At 36.7% G+C, this 16,325-nt stretch overlaps 3 protein-coding genes across 3 annotated transcripts in view; 1 reads left to right on the top strand and 2 right to left on the bottom strand.

Moving 5' to 3' along the window:
• Window positions 1-11,729, top strand: part of LOC107591792 (dihydropyridine-sensitive L-type skeletal muscle calcium channel subunit alpha-1-like) — a 23,302-nt gene extending 11,573 nt beyond the window's left edge. The window contains exons 17-45 of the mRNA XM_016281046.1: window positions 454-586; window positions 725-854; window positions 943-1,002; window positions 1,086-1,192; window positions 2,010-2,097; window positions 2,332-2,439; window positions 2,527-2,579; window positions 2,677-2,823; window positions 2,930-3,131; window positions 3,366-3,524; window positions 3,936-4,046; window positions 4,133-4,216; window positions 4,753-4,800; window positions 5,000-5,026; window positions 5,136-5,261; window positions 5,901-5,966; window positions 6,082-6,173; window positions 6,319-6,478; window positions 6,594-6,721; window positions 6,856-6,952; window positions 7,464-7,566; window positions 7,640-7,741; window positions 7,836-7,963; window positions 8,054-8,176; window positions 8,268-8,488; window positions 8,568-8,653; window positions 9,522-9,607; window positions 9,702-9,788; window positions 9,903-11,729. Of these exons, the coding sequence (XP_016136532.1) occupies window positions 454-586; window positions 725-854; window positions 943-1,002; window positions 1,086-1,192; window positions 2,010-2,097; window positions 2,332-2,439; window positions 2,527-2,579; window positions 2,677-2,823; window positions 2,930-3,131; window positions 3,366-3,524; window positions 3,936-4,046; window positions 4,133-4,216; window positions 4,753-4,800; window positions 5,000-5,026; window positions 5,136-5,261; window positions 5,901-5,966; window positions 6,082-6,173; window positions 6,319-6,478; window positions 6,594-6,721; window positions 6,856-6,952; window positions 7,464-7,566; window positions 7,640-7,741; window positions 7,836-7,963; window positions 8,054-8,176; window positions 8,268-8,488; window positions 8,568-8,653; window positions 9,522-9,607; window positions 9,702-9,788; window positions 9,903-10,133 (3,293 nt within the window). The 3' untranslated portion in view covers window positions 10,134-11,729. The remainder of the gene's footprint in view (window positions 1-453; window positions 587-724; window positions 855-942; window positions 1,003-1,085; window positions 1,193-2,009; window positions 2,098-2,331; window positions 2,440-2,526; window positions 2,580-2,676; window positions 2,824-2,929; window positions 3,132-3,365; window positions 3,525-3,935; window positions 4,047-4,132; window positions 4,217-4,752; window positions 4,801-4,999; window positions 5,027-5,135; window positions 5,262-5,900; window positions 5,967-6,081; window positions 6,174-6,318; window positions 6,479-6,593; window positions 6,722-6,855; window positions 6,953-7,463; window positions 7,567-7,639; window positions 7,742-7,835; window positions 7,964-8,053; window positions 8,177-8,267; window positions 8,489-8,567; window positions 8,654-9,521; window positions 9,608-9,701; window positions 9,789-9,902) is intronic.
• A 624-nt stretch (window positions 11,730-12,353) lies between these two features.
• On the bottom strand, window positions 12,354-14,573 carry LOC107591795 (transcription initiation factor TFIID subunit 10-like). The gene is made up of 5 exons (XM_016281049.1): window positions 14,230-14,573; window positions 13,900-14,057; window positions 13,744-13,808; window positions 12,807-12,921; window positions 12,354-12,677 (listed from the first exon to the last, which is right to left on the bottom strand). The coding sequence occupies exons 1-5, from the start codon at window positions 14,366-14,368 to the stop codon at window positions 12,588-12,590; spliced, it is 567 nt and encodes a 188-aa protein (XP_016136535.1). The 5' UTR covers window positions 14,369-14,573; the 3' UTR covers window positions 12,354-12,587.
• A 468-nt stretch (window positions 14,574-15,041) lies between these two features.
• LOC107591796 (transcription initiation factor TFIID subunit 10-like) lies at window positions 15,042-15,867 on the bottom strand. The gene is made up of 3 exons (XM_016281050.1): window positions 15,532-15,867; window positions 15,202-15,359; window positions 15,042-15,110 (listed from the first exon to the last, which is right to left on the bottom strand). The coding sequence occupies exons 1-3, from the start codon at window positions 15,662-15,664 to the stop codon at window positions 15,042-15,044; spliced, it is 360 nt and encodes a 119-aa protein (XP_016136536.1). The 5' UTR covers window positions 15,665-15,867.
• Between the last annotated feature and the right edge of the window lie 458 nt (window positions 15,868-16,325).

The following is a 16,325-nucleotide window of genomic DNA, read 5'->3' as shown; positions in this document are numbered from 1 at the left end:
GTGGTTTAAGGAAAACCTGCAAGAAGTGGGGGTGATAACAGTATAATAAGGCTGTCTGTTTCCAGTGTGATTTCAGGTTTTGTTGTGCTTCAGGGTAGCTGCTGAAACATGAACATACCTCTTTAAGGAAAATAAACTTCTTTCCTTAAATATAATTTGATTCCTTGTCTCTTACTCTGTGATGCTATTTTGTTAGTAATTGTTTTTGCCACAACATAAGTAAAATGTATTATTAGCTCCAGCTTCCAAGCTCATTTGTGGAGCGCATTTTAAACCACATGGCTGGCTATTTTTATTTGATTTTCGAGCTGTGCAAAATTAAATTTGCTTCACAGCATAAACAGCTTCATGATCAATGCTAATCCAAATAAATCTTATTTCACACAAGTAGATCACAAATTAAAGCATAGTATTTTTGAGTTGACCAAGCTGTAATCCTTCTCTCCTGCTCAGGTGATGATGAGGAAGAGGAACCAGAGATCCCAATCAGCCCCAGACCCAGACCCATGGCCGACCTGCAGCTCAAGGAGACAGTGGTTCCCATGCCTGAGGCCAGCTCCTTCTTCATCTTTGGCCCACAGAACAAGTGAGGCTTTATGCCCTGATTTATAATACCATGCAGACCACTCAAATTAAATTTAGAACTAGACTTTAATTGTGCCTAACAAATGACCGCAAAATGATTTACTGTTGCTGTCTGATAACTGATGCTGTCTGTCGAAAGGTTCCGGAAACTTTGCCACAGGATCATCAACCACACGACCTTCACCAACATCATCCTCCTCTTCATCCTCCTCAGCAGTATCTCCCTGGCTGCTGAAGACCCCATCGACCCCCATTCATTCCGAAACAAGGTGGCAAAAACTTTGGTTATTGTATTGCTTTTTTAACTGAACTATTAGTTATCCGTTAAAAATTTACATTCACTAATTCCTTTCACAGGTCTTGGCCTATGCCGATATTGTCTTTACGACTGTCTTCACCATTGAAATTGTGCTGAAGGTAATGTGACCGTCAACTTGATGTTACTTTCAGATTTGTGGTTTGGCTGACATTTAATTCAGCACTGACCTGTGCATTTTTAGATGACGGTTTATGGAGCGTTCCTGCATACTGGCTCTTTCTGCCGAAACTCCTTCAACATTTTGGATCTCATTGTTGTGGGTGTTTCCCTCTTGTCCATGGGCATGGAGTAAGTTCAATAATATTTTATGGTGTTTCAGTTTTTTAGTATACATTACCCATCATATTAATGCTTTGACAAGATTATTTTTGTCTTCCACAAGGAATATATAAATTACAAAGACAACCCATTAAATAAAAAATATCAGTTAACTGTTCTCACACATGCATTATTCCACTGATGAACACCTACAGCATTTTTGTACGAAATTCAATATGTACAAACAGTGTGTGAACATATGTGTGAACAGCATAGTCCAATTAGCAAACAAATTACTCTTAAGAGCCTGTTCTTTTCGGGTGAATTAAAAACACATAGCACAACCAAATGTAGTTCAGATGATTCTTGAATAAATGACTCTTATGAGCCAGTCCTTTACAGTGAATCAAAAATATTTAGCCCGACTAATGTACAGTAGTCCAAGTGAGTCTCAAATCCATTCAGCTCGTTGAGTGTAGTCCAACCGATTCCTGAATGAATGACCCTTATGAGCCTGTTCTTTTCAATGAATCAAAAACACATAGTGCAACCAATACAGTTCAAACTTTTCTTGATTGAATGACTCTTATTAGTCAGTTCTTTTTAGTCAATCAAAAACATAATGCTCGACCTGTGTATTCCCATTTTCTTGAATGAATGATTCTTAATGAGCCTGTGCAGTGAATCAAAAACATATAGAGCGTCCAATGTAAAGAAACACATTGTGAAATTTGTTGGTAGTACTTTCTAAAAAAGAAATGAAATTAATCATACAAGTTAATATTTTTGTAAGTTTTAATTAAAATACAGTCAAGGCCACTAACTGAATTGCATTATTGGATTGCAGGTCGAGTACCATCTCAGTGGTGAAGATTCTCAGGGTGTTGAGGGTACTAAGACCTCTAAGGGCCATCAACAGAGCCAAAGGGTTAAAGGTGGGTATGCATTCAGCATCTTAATGAAAAAGCTGCTTTTATTTGTGATGTAGCATTTGTCTGTGTATTTAAATATGGATAGCTGCCATTGAAACTATAGTTTATATAGTATAGTATATAGTATAAAGTATACTGAGGACTTTTCGAATGCTATTATTATATGGTTGGTTTTGGGCCAATCTTCAAAGCATGATACAAATTAGGCACTAAATATACTCAAATTTTTATCTCCAGCACGTGGTCCAGTGTATGTTTGTGGCCATAAAGACCATTGGTAATATTGTCCTGGTCACCATGCTCTTAGACTTCATGTTTTCCTGCATCGGAGTGCAGCTCTTCAAGGTGAGACAACCACCGTAATGTGCTTTAAAACCTTGCGTTTTAAAATGGAGGAAGTGACTGTATGCTAAATATATTACCTTTATTTAGGGCAAATTGTACTCTTGTACGGACCCCCTTCAAACGACAGCAGAGGAGTGTCAGTGAGTATTTTTAGCCACATTTCCTTAAATGTTGTGCTTTTCCTTCTGAATGTTGCTGCTGGTATGTATCTAAAACATTGCTTTTGGTTGTTCTTAGGGGAACATTTTTAAAGTATGTGCAAAACTCTCTTCATGACATGGAGGTCCATCAGCGCAAGTGGGTCAACAGCGATTTCAACTTTGACAATGTGCTGAACGGCATACTGGCTCTCTTCACCATCTCCACATTTGAGGGCTGGCCAGAGTGAGTGTGTGAAAATCTCATCCTATTTTTTTTATCTTCTTTTAACATTGTTTCATCAGTCAAGAACATGTTTCACACAAAACCTTCCTTCACTCAACGTCAACAGGATCCTATATAGGGCTATAGACTCAAATGCAGTAGACACAGGCCCTTTGTACAATAACCGGGTGGGCATCTCCATATTCTTTATCATCTACATCATCATCATTGCCTTCTTCATGATGAACATCTTTGTGGGCTTCGTCATCGTCACTTTCCAAAAACAAGGAGAGCAGGAATACAAGAACTGCGAGCTGGACAAGAACCAGGTAACCAGTGTGGTCTTTGATGTTCTTCACATGGAATTTGTGTGTATATTGAACAATAAAAGTTAAACAAAATATCCTTTTTACAGTATACTGTATATCAACTTTTCAAATAGCTGGTTTAACTCTACTTTTATTGTATATACAGTATCTATCAGGTTTATGATGCTAATGCAACTGGGCTTACTGTGCTGTCATTTTATAATCATCTTCTCTTGCCGTCTCACCCCTCACCAGCGTCAGTGTGTACAGTATGCACTGAAAGCACGGCCCCTTAAATGCTACATCCCGAAGAACCCGCACCAGTACCGTGTGTGGTACTTTGTGACCTCCTGTTACTTTGAGTATCTCATGTTCTTTCTCATCATGCTCAACACGCTGTGTCTTGGAATGCAGGTAAGCCATTAAATAGCAGTTACCGTTATTTACAGCTAATGATATTCATCACTACTGTTCAAAAGTTTGGGGTCAGGGAGATTTATTTAAAGAAATTTATACTTTTAAATTAATTCTTTTTTTAATTTTATTTTGCATATATACCGTATTGATTATTTTCCATTATTTCAGTAAATATTATGTAATTTTATTGCTGCATGTAATATTATTTTTCATTAAACTGATATTGCCTTTAATTTGACCATTAAAAACCTTAACATTTACCACTGTTTTCAAGCCAATAAAGTAAAGCTTAATCCCATTCAGTCAGTATGTTAGTCAGAACAGTGTTCAGTCTGTATAATAGTTTATAAAACAATTTCAAAATGGCTGCTTTGTTAATCTGTTGTCTCTCTTCTCTCTGTGGTACAGCACTGCAACCAGTCCGATCACATAACCAAACTATCTGACACTCTCAACCTCATCTTCACTGTCCTGTTCACAGGCGAGATGATCGTCAAACTCATTGCATTCAAAGCAAAGGTACTCCTGCTTCCTCCATATAAAACTGTAAGAAGACGTGCTCTATTTTATGACATTATTGGTATTCTGTGTGTGTCTTGACACAGGGTTACTTTGGAGATCCTTGGAATGTGTTTGATTTCGTCATCGTGATCGGTAGTATTGTTGACGTGGTCCTCAGTGAGGTTGATGTGAGTATGACAATAATTTGAGACTCCACACTTACGTCAAAATATTGTCCGAGTGATTTATATGTTGTGTAAATGTCTCTACAAAAGCGAAAGCATTTTAAATGGCGACCAACAATGGCTTGTATTTTAAACCCGTATTTAGCGATACATGAAGCACAGACCACAGCAAGCAGTCAATGTCAGCATTAGTGCACAGGAGGTACCGATTTCATCAGCTCCAGCTTAGTATTCTTCTCATTCAACCAACTTCACTCATCAGTGGCCATTGATGGGCTCATTTTCATGATTCATTTCACATATGTTAATGAACCACCCTCTTTCCATCTCTCACAGCTGCTTAATACACAACGCTCCACATCTCCAAGAGTGATTTGATGCACTTTTTATTGTCTATATAAATAACCACTTGTTTTGGAAGTGTGATCCATAATTTTGATGTTATGTTGACATTTGTCTCTGATTCACAAGATGCATTTCCGTTTCTATGATCGTCATCTCTCATCCATCACCCTGACTTCTCATCTCTCTGTTCTCAGGCCGCGCTGGAGACCAGTGGAGGACTGTGGTGTCTACATGGTTGTGCTGTAAATATCATTCTGCACTGCATGGGACATACTCTGCTCACATTATCATTTTTTAGAAGCTTAATTGTCCACAAATAAGCATCATACCACATTATGGTGTTGCTATTTTGCTTTATATGATATTATATGCTGCTATTACATTGTATTATATTGCATGACTAATGGAAAAAAGAGTGAAAAGAGTCTATTCTTTTTTCAGGAAGTGAATCCAATGCAGGCAATAGCTGTAAGTACATTATCCTGGTTTGTTTTCTTTTTAAACATTTGAAAAAGAGCAACTTTTAATATTTATAGGTGGAACTAAATATTTATCTCATAAATTTACTCATTTATAGGATGCAGAAAATGTCAGAGTTTCCATCACGTTCTTCCGGCTGTTCCGTGTGCTGCGTCTCATTAAACTGCTCAATCGTTCAGAGGGGATCAGGAACCTTCTGTGGACCTTTATTAAGTCCTTCCAGGTCAGACAAGATAGTTACACATCACATCTCCGTGACAAAAGAAAATGAAATGATTAATAATGGCTAGTTAAGAATATATAAGGATCATATGAATGTATTAATTTAATTTAATTAAATTAAATTAAATTTTAATTTTATTTATTTTTTTATTTTTCATGTTAAGTTAAGTTTTGTTTAATTTTAGTTTAGTTTAGTTTTTTGTTTTAGTTTAGTTTAGTTTAGTTTAGTTTAGATTAGATTAGATTAGATTAGATTAGATTAGATTTAGTTTAGTTTAGTTTTTTATTTTATTTAATTTTTTTATTTAATTTAAAAAAATTATTTAATTTTTATTTTATGTTATGTCAAGTTTTGTTTTGTTTTGTTTTGTTTGTTTCAATTTAATTTAAGTTTAGTTTTGTTTTAATTTAATTTTAGTTTAGTTTAGTTTTTATTTAAGATTAGATTAGATTAGATTAGATTAGATTAGATTAGATTTAGTTTAGTTTAGTTTAGTTTAGTTTAGTTTAGTTTAATTTAATTTTTTTATTTTATTTCATTTTTAAATTGTATTTAATTGTATTAAATTTTTTAATGAAAAGTGCTTTAGCTTTAACTGAATGTATCTTACAGTATATGATGTTGTGTTTCCTGCTTCAGGCACTGCCTCATGTGGGTCTTCTCATTGTCATGCTCTTCTTCATCTATGCTGTCATAGGGATGCAGGTGAGCTTCACTTACCTTGTTTCCTTCATTTGTTTAAATTTCCTGTAGTTGCTCTCATTCTTGTTATCTTATTCTCCAATTCTTTCTTCCTCTCTCTTTCTCCTTCTCTTTATAGATGTTTGGTAAAGTTGCTCTGGTTGATGGTACAGAAATTAACCGCAACAACAACTTCCAAACTTTCCCTCAAGCTGTATTGGTATTGTTCCGGTGAGTCAACAATGTACTGAGAGAAAAAATGTTTTGCTTGTTTGTTCTCTGATAAAAGTAATTCTTTGCAAACTTGAGAGCTCATATAGTGCAACTCTATTTTTAGTCGAATAATCATGTAATTGATGAATGTGTGGGTTCACAGTGTTGCCACTGGAGAGCAGTGGCCTAAAATCATGCTGGCCTCTATGTACGGGAAGCTCTGTGACCCCAAATCAGACTACAGCCCTGGAGAGGAGTATACCTGCGGCTCCAGCATCGCTGTCTTCTACTTCCTCAGCTTTTACATGCTGTGTGCATTTTTGGTAAGCAAATATGAGGATCTTGTAGTTTACACATGGTAAACTTGGAAATCAGATCAGAATACAGGATCCAACATTGCTGTTTGTTTTAGAAACTAAATCATTATCTTCCTGGTAGATTATCAATTTGTTTGTGGCTGTCATTATGGACAATTTTGATTACCTCACTCACGATTGGTCAATCCTTGGCCCACATCACCTGGATGAGTTCAAGAAGATCTGGGCAGAGTATGACCCTGAAGCTACGTGAGTTAAAGCACACAAGGCTCCAATGCCTTGTCATTCATCATCTTATCCTGTAGCTCTGTGCTTCTTAGATATTTATTTTATGATTTGCCCTAAGACATAATAAAGTACACTGCCTTCTGTCCTTATAAAAGGGGACGAATCAAACATCTGGATGTAGTTACTCTCCTGCGGAGGATTCAACCACCGCTGGGTTTTGGTAAATTTTGTCCCCACCGCTCAGCATGTAAGGTAAGACAATTGGCATTTATTTGTATTTTTTTTTTGTTTCTGTTAAAAGTAAACTAGTGTTCAGAAGTTTTGGGATTGGTAAGAAATGTTTATGTTTTTTTTTTAATGCTCACCAAGGCTGCGTTTTATTTGATCAAAAATACAGTAAAAACAGGAATATTGTGAAATATTATTACAATTTAAAACAACTGTTTTGTATTTGAATATATTTTAAAATGTCATTTATTCCTGATGGCAAATCTGAATTTTGAGCAGCCATTACTCTAGTCTTCAGTGTCACATGATCCTTCAGAAATCATTCTAATATGCTGATTTTCTGCTCAAGAAACATTTCATATTGTTATCAACAACAATGTAAACAATACAATTAAAAATTGGAATTTAAAATTTTCATTTAGATCAATTCAGTGCATCCAAGACTTAATTTTAAAAAAGTACTGATCCAAAATTTTTGATCAGTAGTGTATTTCAGTTAATATTTTAAATCTGTATTTGTGAACTTCCACCTCAGCGCCTGATTTCCATGAACATGCCGCTGAACAGCGACGGCACAGTGACCTTCAACGCCACACTCTTCGCATTGGTCAGAACAGCTTTGAAAATCAAAACTGAAGGTGTGTAATTAAGATCAAATTCAATTAGCAGTTTATTTCGCAGCATAGTATTTAATTTAGGTTTTTCTGTTAGGAAACTTTGAGCAGGCCAATGAGGAGCTGAGAGCCATCATTAAGTCAATCTGGAAGAGGACCAGTATGAAGTTGTTGGACCAGGTCATTCCACCCATTGGAGGTGAGATAGCTGCGATGATAGTCATTTATGTTTAAATAACAAGTTTTTTAAATACAATCTCTGTCTGACTGTAATGTCATTTTATTGGCTGTAGAGGATGAAGTCACTGTTGGAAAGTTCTATGCAACCTTCCTGATTCAGGAACACTTCCGCAAGTTTATGAAGCGGCAGGAGGAATACTACGGTTACAGGCCCACCAAGAAGAACGCTGATGAGATTAAGGTGCACTTTATGATAAATGTTTGTAGTTACTATCATAAAAAGGACACTTTTCTAGCAAAATACTAATAAGACTTCCGTCTGACTTTGCAGGCAGGTCTGCGCAGCATCGAGGAGGAAGCAGCACCTGAGCTGCACAGGGCCATCTCAGGTGACCTGATCGCTGAGGATGAGATGGAACGTGCTATGGAGGCCGGAGAGGAGGGCATCTACAGGGTCTGCACTGAAGCATCTTCATAAGGAAATAGATAAATGTAGACTAAGACGTCCATTTAGACTTACAGTCTCTGTGTCTCTATCTATGCAGCGGACAGGAGGTCTGTTTGGACTGAACAGAGACCCCTTCTCCTCTGAGCCCAGCAGCCCTCTCTCCACACAGGTGACCAGCCAGAGGCCCCTGCAGTTTGTGGAGACTCATCTGGAGGATGTAGAGTCACCTCCAGACTCCGTCTTCCTCCCGAACACTGAGTTCTTCCCTGATAACATGCCAGCAACCAACACCAATAACAATGCCAACTTCAGTGAAGAGTGAGTGGATAACTATAATGAAAAATGCACTTAATGTGTATCTGTAAAGGTCACAATGCTCACTTGATGCTGTTTTTAGTATGTCATCCAGGTTTACATTTGAAAGCGAGTCACTGTCAGCTGCTGCAACCAGAAACTATTCATACGAGGACATAAGTGAAAAGAGTAGGTGATCGAGGAAAAAAATGAAATAAAGAATAAACAAATTTATATTTATATATCTTTTTTTTTTCATTAGAAAAATGTTATCTTTTATTAGAAGTCATAAGATTTTTTTCTTTTTAATTGTGATATTGTTTTCAGGTCAATTAAGCATTTTATTAAATTATATACTCAACTCTTTACTGTAATTCAGTCATTTATTTTACATTATTACATTGAAAAAAAACGGATTTACTTTTTTATTAAATGTTATTCATTTTAAATAAATTTGTATTTAAAGGCACTCTAACAAGTTCCACCATATACATTACTGTTCAAAAGTTTGGGGTCAATATAATTTTTTTTTAAAGAAATTAATACTTTTATTTAGCAAGGATGCATTCAATTGATCGAAAGTGACAGTAAAGACATTGTAATGTTACAAAATATTTATATTTCAAATAAATGCTGTTCTTTTGATCTTTGTATTCATCAAAGAATCCTGAAAATGTTTTTACTGTACTGTACTGTACTGTACTGTACTGTAAAGAATAATGACAGCACAACTGTTTAAGAATAATTTGCATATTAGAATGATTTCTGAAGGATCATGTGACAATGAAGACTGGAATAATGACTGCTGAAAATTCAGCTTCACATTACAGGAAAAATCAATTAAAAAAAACATTTTCATTTGTAAAAATATTCTACAATATTACTGTTTTTACTGTATTTTTGATCAAATAAATGTAGCCTTTGTGAGCATAAAAGACTTCTATTATAATCTATCAAGCCATTTATAATAATTTCACCATGTACAGTAATTACAGTCAATTACAGTAATCTACACACTTTATTGTATAAATGACATTATTTCCTGTGCAACCAATAGGAGACTCCAGTTTGTATGTGGGCGGGGCCTCAAGCGCTGATGACAGACGGCTGTCAGATTTCACTGTGAGGACCGATATCACACAGGTGTGGACAGGTGTCACATTTCCTGAGCTAAACACGGTCCAGTGACTACTTGATATTCCTCTCTGACTCCTCCGTGTGTGTCTGACTCTCTCAGTTCCCCTATAACCCCTCATATGGAGCGTCAAAGAACCAGAGAGAAGCAACAGAAGCTTCACCAGCCACCGACAAACTCATTCAGCAGGTAAAATGCCCCAGGCCACATCTCATGTACTTAACATTCATTCCGTACCTTCTCAGGAAAGACTATTGTATAAAATACTATAATAAATACTATGTATTTTGCATGAATCCTCAGGCACTGAGAGACGGTGGTCTAGACTCCTTGGCTGAGGACCCACAGTTTGTATTTGTGACTAGGAAGGAGCTAGCAGAAGCCATTACTATTGGTGTGGAGGATATGGAGGGCATGGCTCAGAGTATTGTTAACGGGCAGAGCGGCAAGGTAACAAAACGTAAACGCCGTCCCATCCCAATTCCACCCGGCACCAAGTCAACCAAACCCAAGGAAAACACTAGTGCGGTGTAGTAACACACTGAGAGACATTCAGCAAATTCATAAGACGTCATCAGCCTAAGTCTTCTGCCATTGTCCAAAATCACTTACTTCAGTTTATGAACAAGTAGTGCACTGGTTGATTTGAAGGGTACTTTTTTTCAAAGTTGGTAAGAGAAATAACATATAAACAAAGGACGCCTGTCTGAACAACGTTACTGCTATTTATATGAAGTCAGGTGATTTTTATTTCTGATGGCTGTTCTGATTTAGGACTTGTTTTTTGGTGACTGAATTTACCAAACATCCTCAATAAATTTGTTCACACTCTGTTCTGTGAACATTTACAGTTGAGTGAGTTACATAACACTTTGTAATCTGTGGACATAGAGCCACAAAGGCAAGTCTTTTCTTTGGTTTGTCTGCCGCGTGTACCTGTGGTTTAAACCTTTTTGTATTTAGTTATAAAATACTGAATGGAAGAATTGTCATCCTAACATCTTGTTTACAAGAAAATATTTGGCCGTTTTTAAAGAAATTTAGAAGAAAAAAAACATACTGTATACATAAAAACATACTGGTCCTAAAAAGAAATTCGATTTTATTTCATTTTTTATCTAATTTAAATGGAAAATCTTTGCATGATTGTGATTGACAGGACAAATACAATATGCAAAACACTTAATTTGTGTTTTTACATTTACTCACTTAGTAAATGCTTTTATCCAAAGTGACTTACAAAAGAGGCAGGAAGGGCTTATAATGTCCGATAAAGGCTTAATGAAATGATTTTTATTTGCAAATTGAAGTACATATTCATGTTTCACATGAGCCTTTACATTCTTCAAAAGAATCTTCCTCAGTGCTCATAATGGGATTGAAAATGAAATGTTGGCCGTTGGCTTATACATGGAGTAACTTCCCCTTTTTTCTGGAGTATGCAAAGGATAAAGGATTGTTTTTTTTTTCATTTACCGGCTTGTATATTTGTTGTATAGTACAGCTGAGATGGATATAGGACAGTGGGGATGGGATCAGTGCGTGACGCAGGCTGGATTTAAATTGTGTCCCCATGAGAATGACTTGTTTTTGTGTGTGCACTACCCACAGCCACTGACACATTTTTTGGGCTAGAGGAGTTTTCTAGGGACATTAGATGTAGACATTTACATGTAAAGCATGCACAGCAAAAATACAGTGCAGATACTTGACTAAAATAACACTGAAACATGTTTTTTTTTTTTAAACTGTTGCTCTAAAAAAGTTTTTCACTGAGCAACAATGTACCTGTTTTTTTCATCTTCTCATTGTAGCAGAAGTCCTCATACAAAATCATTTTGCTTGTGAATTCACTGAATATGGCAAAGTTGCACCTTTTCAGAGTATAGTTGAACTTTAAAAGAATGTGTTGACCGATGCCACAGATAGACGTCTTAAAGCTGTATTTTCTCTTGTATAATGTCTGATCTGTCATTTCTGTTCGGCACATTTCTATATTTCATTGCAAAGTACAACATTTGGGTTGTTTAGATACACACATTTTCACTTTCCACCTCAGCCTGTGTGTGTCTTGCAAATGAATATGTAATGAAGTTAAAAGTCCAATTTAATAAACATGAAAGAGATGTTCACATTTTTCTTGGGATATGGGATTTACAGTCCTCTCTAGTCATTTAGATTCATATTGTGTTATATAAATGATCTGGAAAATATGCAAATAATGTGATAAAAAAATTTATATTAACACTTAAAAAATAAATGATATTCATTCACAGTTTTTCAAATAAGAGCACAGTAATAATCACATTTTAATTTTACTGAATAGCTTTAATATTAATATAACTGTCCTGTGACTATTATTGAGCTTTACATCTATATTAAATTTGCCTGTGGGCACATACAGATGAAGTGCAACTGCAAATAGCACAAAGCAAAAGCTAGTACTTAAATATTATTATTAATATCATGTTTGCTGTAGACAGATGGTGTGATGAGCGGTCTACGGCCAGTGCAGATGTACTACACTGTAGAGAGAGAAACTTGAGAGCAGCTCCAGGTACTATTAATACTGCAACACGTTACAGCTCAAGCCTCTTATGGCATGAAACTGAATCCATAAAGCAGAGATGAGAAGTTCAGACACTGTATTAACTGATGTCACAAATGTAAAAGCAGTAGTTAAATTAAGACTCATTTTTAAAATATCTGAACTCGACAGGCTTCAGTAACAGAAGACATGCAATTACACAGAACTTAATTACAATGAATTTATTTATACAGGATTTTTACTTACATCAACTAAAGTCACAAGGTGTGGTGTTATCAAACATCTTAAGCACGCTTAAAGAAAATACAAAAAAGCTGCTAAATCCCTAAAAGCTGTGGGCCAGTGGGCTGATGGTTCCCACGCTGAAGGATAATGCCTTCAAAGCTCTGATGGGACAAACAGCACATTTCCAGCAGTCCATTTCAATGAAGCACTTCCCCTCAAATGAAGTAATGAGGTTTCTTTACATTTACGCCATACTCTGCCATGGCTGGTGTCAGATCTTCCATTGTCAGCGTGTACTTCTTGTCCTGGGAGGTGAGATGAGAACAGTGTGAATGAGAGAACACATTTTTAATTTGGCCTGCAGATTAAACATTCATTATATAGATTTACTGTATAATATGTTACTGTACTAATCACAGTTTGTGAACACAAACCTTGGTCTTGTTTCGGGAGCTTCCAGAGGCCGTGCCCTTCATTTTGCAGTGCTGTAGTGCATCATTTGCAATATCTGAGATGAACTTCTGAGACGCCAAAGATATGAGACGGATTCTGACAACACACAAGGAGATAAAGACGTCAAGGAAGATTCACGATTCAAGCATTTTTTTAAAACCCTGATGAGTAAATGATACACCAGATATTTTTATTAAGAAATTCAGTGTTTTAATATTGGCCTAATGTATTACCAACAATGCAATACTCCTCATAAGACATAAATGTGTTATTTAAGCCCATTCACAGGACAATAGCTATATAGTTTTAAAAAAATCATTCTACCTCTATTTAATTAAGGACATGGGAATGATATCATTGGTATCTTTTCTAAAGTGATTTTTTTTCCAGCTGATGAATGGTAAAAACATTTAAAAGCTAATCAGACTTAGAGCATTTAAAGTGCCAGACAACAAAACTGTAGGGCACACTTATAAATAACTGTTTATTATATATTATTATAGTATTTATTCACCTTTTTATACTTTCATGTTTTATTTTAAAGTTTTAGTAATTTTATTTTGTGCTTTTGTCATTTTTAGTTTATTTTTTTTCTGTTTAGCTTTAATTGATTTTTATTTCAGTTTTAGATTAAGTAATTTCAGTACTTCGACTCGAACATAATTATTTCAGTTAGTTACCAAAGCAACATTTCTCATTTTTAAGTTTTTAATCTAATATTTATATTTGATTTCAGCCTCATTTCAATTAACAAAATGATTTTTAATAGTTTTAGTTATAGTTTATTTAAAAATACTTTTAAAAACATACTTTTGTAAAAAATAAAAAATTGCTTAAAGAACCTACATTTCAAAGACTGTAAACATTTTTTAGCACCACTACATAATTGCTTTCTGAGAGAACATTGCTCCAACTCACATTCTTGGATCTGATGCTTCAAAACCAGCTCGGTTGAGGTAGTATCCTGTGACTGCGTCTGGGATCTGAAACACAGACAGTCTGTTAACAGTGCTACTCAGAATATACCATCAATAAGCAAAGCATATACAGGACTGCAATCATATGTGGACTGACTGTAGGAGTGTAATCCTCCAGCTGCATCAGGAAATCGGCCAGCGGTGTGGTTGAGATCACGGGCTTCACGTCTCCATTAGCGATGCCTGTGGGCACATACACCCCGTTCGACACGCTGGAGTCGGATGATGGGGTCGCCATGGCTGCCGAAGTGGGAACTGTGAGAAGTACGACAGGACAGACCTTCAGAACTGCACGAATAATAAAGATTACAAGTACACTACTCTCCATATTTACACTTACAGACCAACACTAATGGAGCTAAACGCTAAAAGACAACAGCAACTCTATGCGCGTTCAAACTGTCAAAACAAACAAAAAAACACCCACCATTACTGCTGCCGAGCGCAGGGATGCTGCTGGCGTTTGTGGAGGTGCTGGTCGGGACGCAGTTGCTGCTGCTGCTGCTGCTGCTGCTGGATGCGGCTGCTGCTCCAGTCTGTCCGGTTTGCGGAAGATCCACGTTCATTTTGTCGTGCTTAGCTCGAATATTGCAATAAATTGGGAATACTAGACAAAATGTACGCAGTTGAAACTAAGGAAAAGTTAAGTCGATAATCATTTATGCAGAGAAAACAGCGAAGTCGGGGATCATTCGCTTTAAGCGAAATATTTACGCAGGATGTGTCACGTGATTAACACTTCCGTGTGCAACCAGTACGACAGTCCGGAGAATAGATACATATCCATTCACATCAGAATTGTGAACAATTGTTCCGGGATAGATTTCCGTGTTTCCGTGAACATTTATCCAAGCGTGTTTTCAAGCGCAAAATATCAAGCGCAAACATAAGTGGTCACGTTATATTTTGTAATTTAGAGATAAATAGAGAAAAACATAGTTCATGCGTCGACAGATGAGGTCTGGCAAACAGCTCCACCTAGTGATGGTATTTGGTTACTTGATTTCATACTCATTTACAACGGTGTGAAGGTCATTTACAAAACATTCATTTCGTAAATGGAGTGCTTTACTCATGTGCACTTTAGTATTCAAATGACCCTCTAGTTTATTTAAAAATACTTTTAAAAACATACTTTTGTAAAAAATAAAAAATTGCTTAAAGAACCTACATTTCAAAGACTGTAAACATTTTTTAGCACCACTACATAATTGCTTTCTGAGAGAACATTGCTCCAACTCACATTCTTGGATCTGATGCTTCAAAACCAGCTCGGTTGAGGTAGTATCCTGTGACTGCGTCTGGGATCTGAAACACAGACAGTCTGTTAACAGTGCTACTCAGAATATACCATCAATAAGCAAAGCATATACAGGACTGCAATCATATGTGGACTGACTGTAGGAGTGTAATCCTCCAGCTGCATCAGGAAATCGGCCAGCGGTGTGGTTGAGATCACGGGCTTCACGTCTCCATTAGCGATGCCTGTGGGCACATACACCCCGTTCGACACGCTGGAGTCGGATGATGGGGTCGCCATGGCTGCCGAAGTGGGAACTGTGAGAAGTACGACAGGACAGACCTTCAGAACTGCACGAATAATAAAGATTACAAGTACACTACTCTCCATATTTACACTTACAGACCAACACTAATGGAGCTAAACGCTAAAAGACAACAGCAACTCTATGCGCGTTCAAACTGTCAAAACAAACAAAAAAACACCCACCATTACTGCTGCCGAGCGCAGGGATGCTGCTGGCGTTTGTGGAGGTGCTGTTCGGGACGCAGTTGCTGCTGCTGCTGCTGCTGGATGCGGCTGCTGCTCCAGTCTGTCCGGTTTGCGGAAGATCCACGTTCATTTTGTCGTGCTTAGCTTGAATATTGCAATAAATTGGGAATACTAGACAAAATGTACGCAGTTGAAACTAAGGAAAAGTTAAGTCGATAATCATTTATGCAGAGAAAACAGCGAAGTCGGGGATCATTCACTTTAAGCGAAATATTTACGCAGGATGTGTCACGTGATTAACACTTCCGTGTGCAACCAGTACGACAGTCCGGAGAATAGATACATATCCATTCACATCAGAATTGTGAACAATTGTTCCGGGATAGATTGCGTTTCCGTCAACATTTATCCAAGCGTGTTTTCAAGCGCAAAATATCAAGCGCAAACATAAGTGGTCACGTTATATTTTGTAATTTAGAGATAAATAGAGAAAAACATAGTTCATGCGTCGACAGATGAGGTCTGGCAAACAGCTCCACCTAGTGATGGTATTTGGTTACTTGATTTCATACTCATTTACAACGGTGTGAAGGTCATTTACAAAACATTCATTTCGTAAATGGAGTGCTTTACTGAATTTTACAGTGGAATGTTGCACTAAAATAAGCTTAACAATACAGAAGTGTGAAATCATTTGGCACGACAACAACAGAACAGCTAAATTCTCTCAAAAGGAATGACAGAATGGTTTATGGCTTCTAACAGAACGCAACAGTTGTTTGATTGGTGTC

The sequence above is a fragment of the Sinocyclocheilus grahami genome, unplaced genomic scaffold, assembly GCF_001515645.1.
Source record: "Sinocyclocheilus grahami isolate Dianchi unplaced genomic scaffold, SAMN03320097.WGS_v1.1 scaffold146.1, whole genome shotgun sequence".
In the NCBI taxonomy this organism is placed as follows: domain Eukaryota; kingdom Metazoa; phylum Chordata; class Actinopteri; order Cypriniformes; family Cyprinidae; genus Sinocyclocheilus; species Sinocyclocheilus grahami.
The sequence above is the reverse complement of the archived record's forward strand: the minus strand, read 5'-3'. Positions and strand labels throughout refer to the sequence as shown.

Bases quoted from the DNA above. Each gene is read 5' to 3' on its own strand.
- LOC107591795 (XM_016281049.1), bottom strand. From the start codon at position 14,368: ATGAACGTGGATCTTCCGCAAACCGGACAGACTGGAGCAGCAGCCGCA. The intron at 12,922-13,743 runs GTGAGTTGGAGC...GTGTGTTGTCAG, and splicing joins GAAGCATCAGATCCAAGAAT to AATCCGTCTCATATCTTTGG. The intron at 12,678-12,806 runs GTTTGTGTTCAC...CTCACCTCCCAG, and splicing joins GCTCCCGAAACAAGACCAAG to GACAAGAAGTACACGCTGAC.
- LOC107591796 (XM_016281050.1), bottom strand. From the start codon at position 15,664: ATGAACGTGGATCTTCCGCAAACCGGACAGACTGGAGCAGCAGCCGCA. The intron at 15,360-15,531 runs GTGGGTGTTTTT...TACTTCTCACAG, and splicing joins TGCGCTCGGCAGCAGTAATG to TTCCCACTTCGGCAGCCATG. The intron at 15,111-15,201 runs GTCAGTCCACAT...TCTGTGTTTCAG, and splicing joins TGGAGGATTACACTCCTACA to ATCCCAGACGCAGTCACAGG.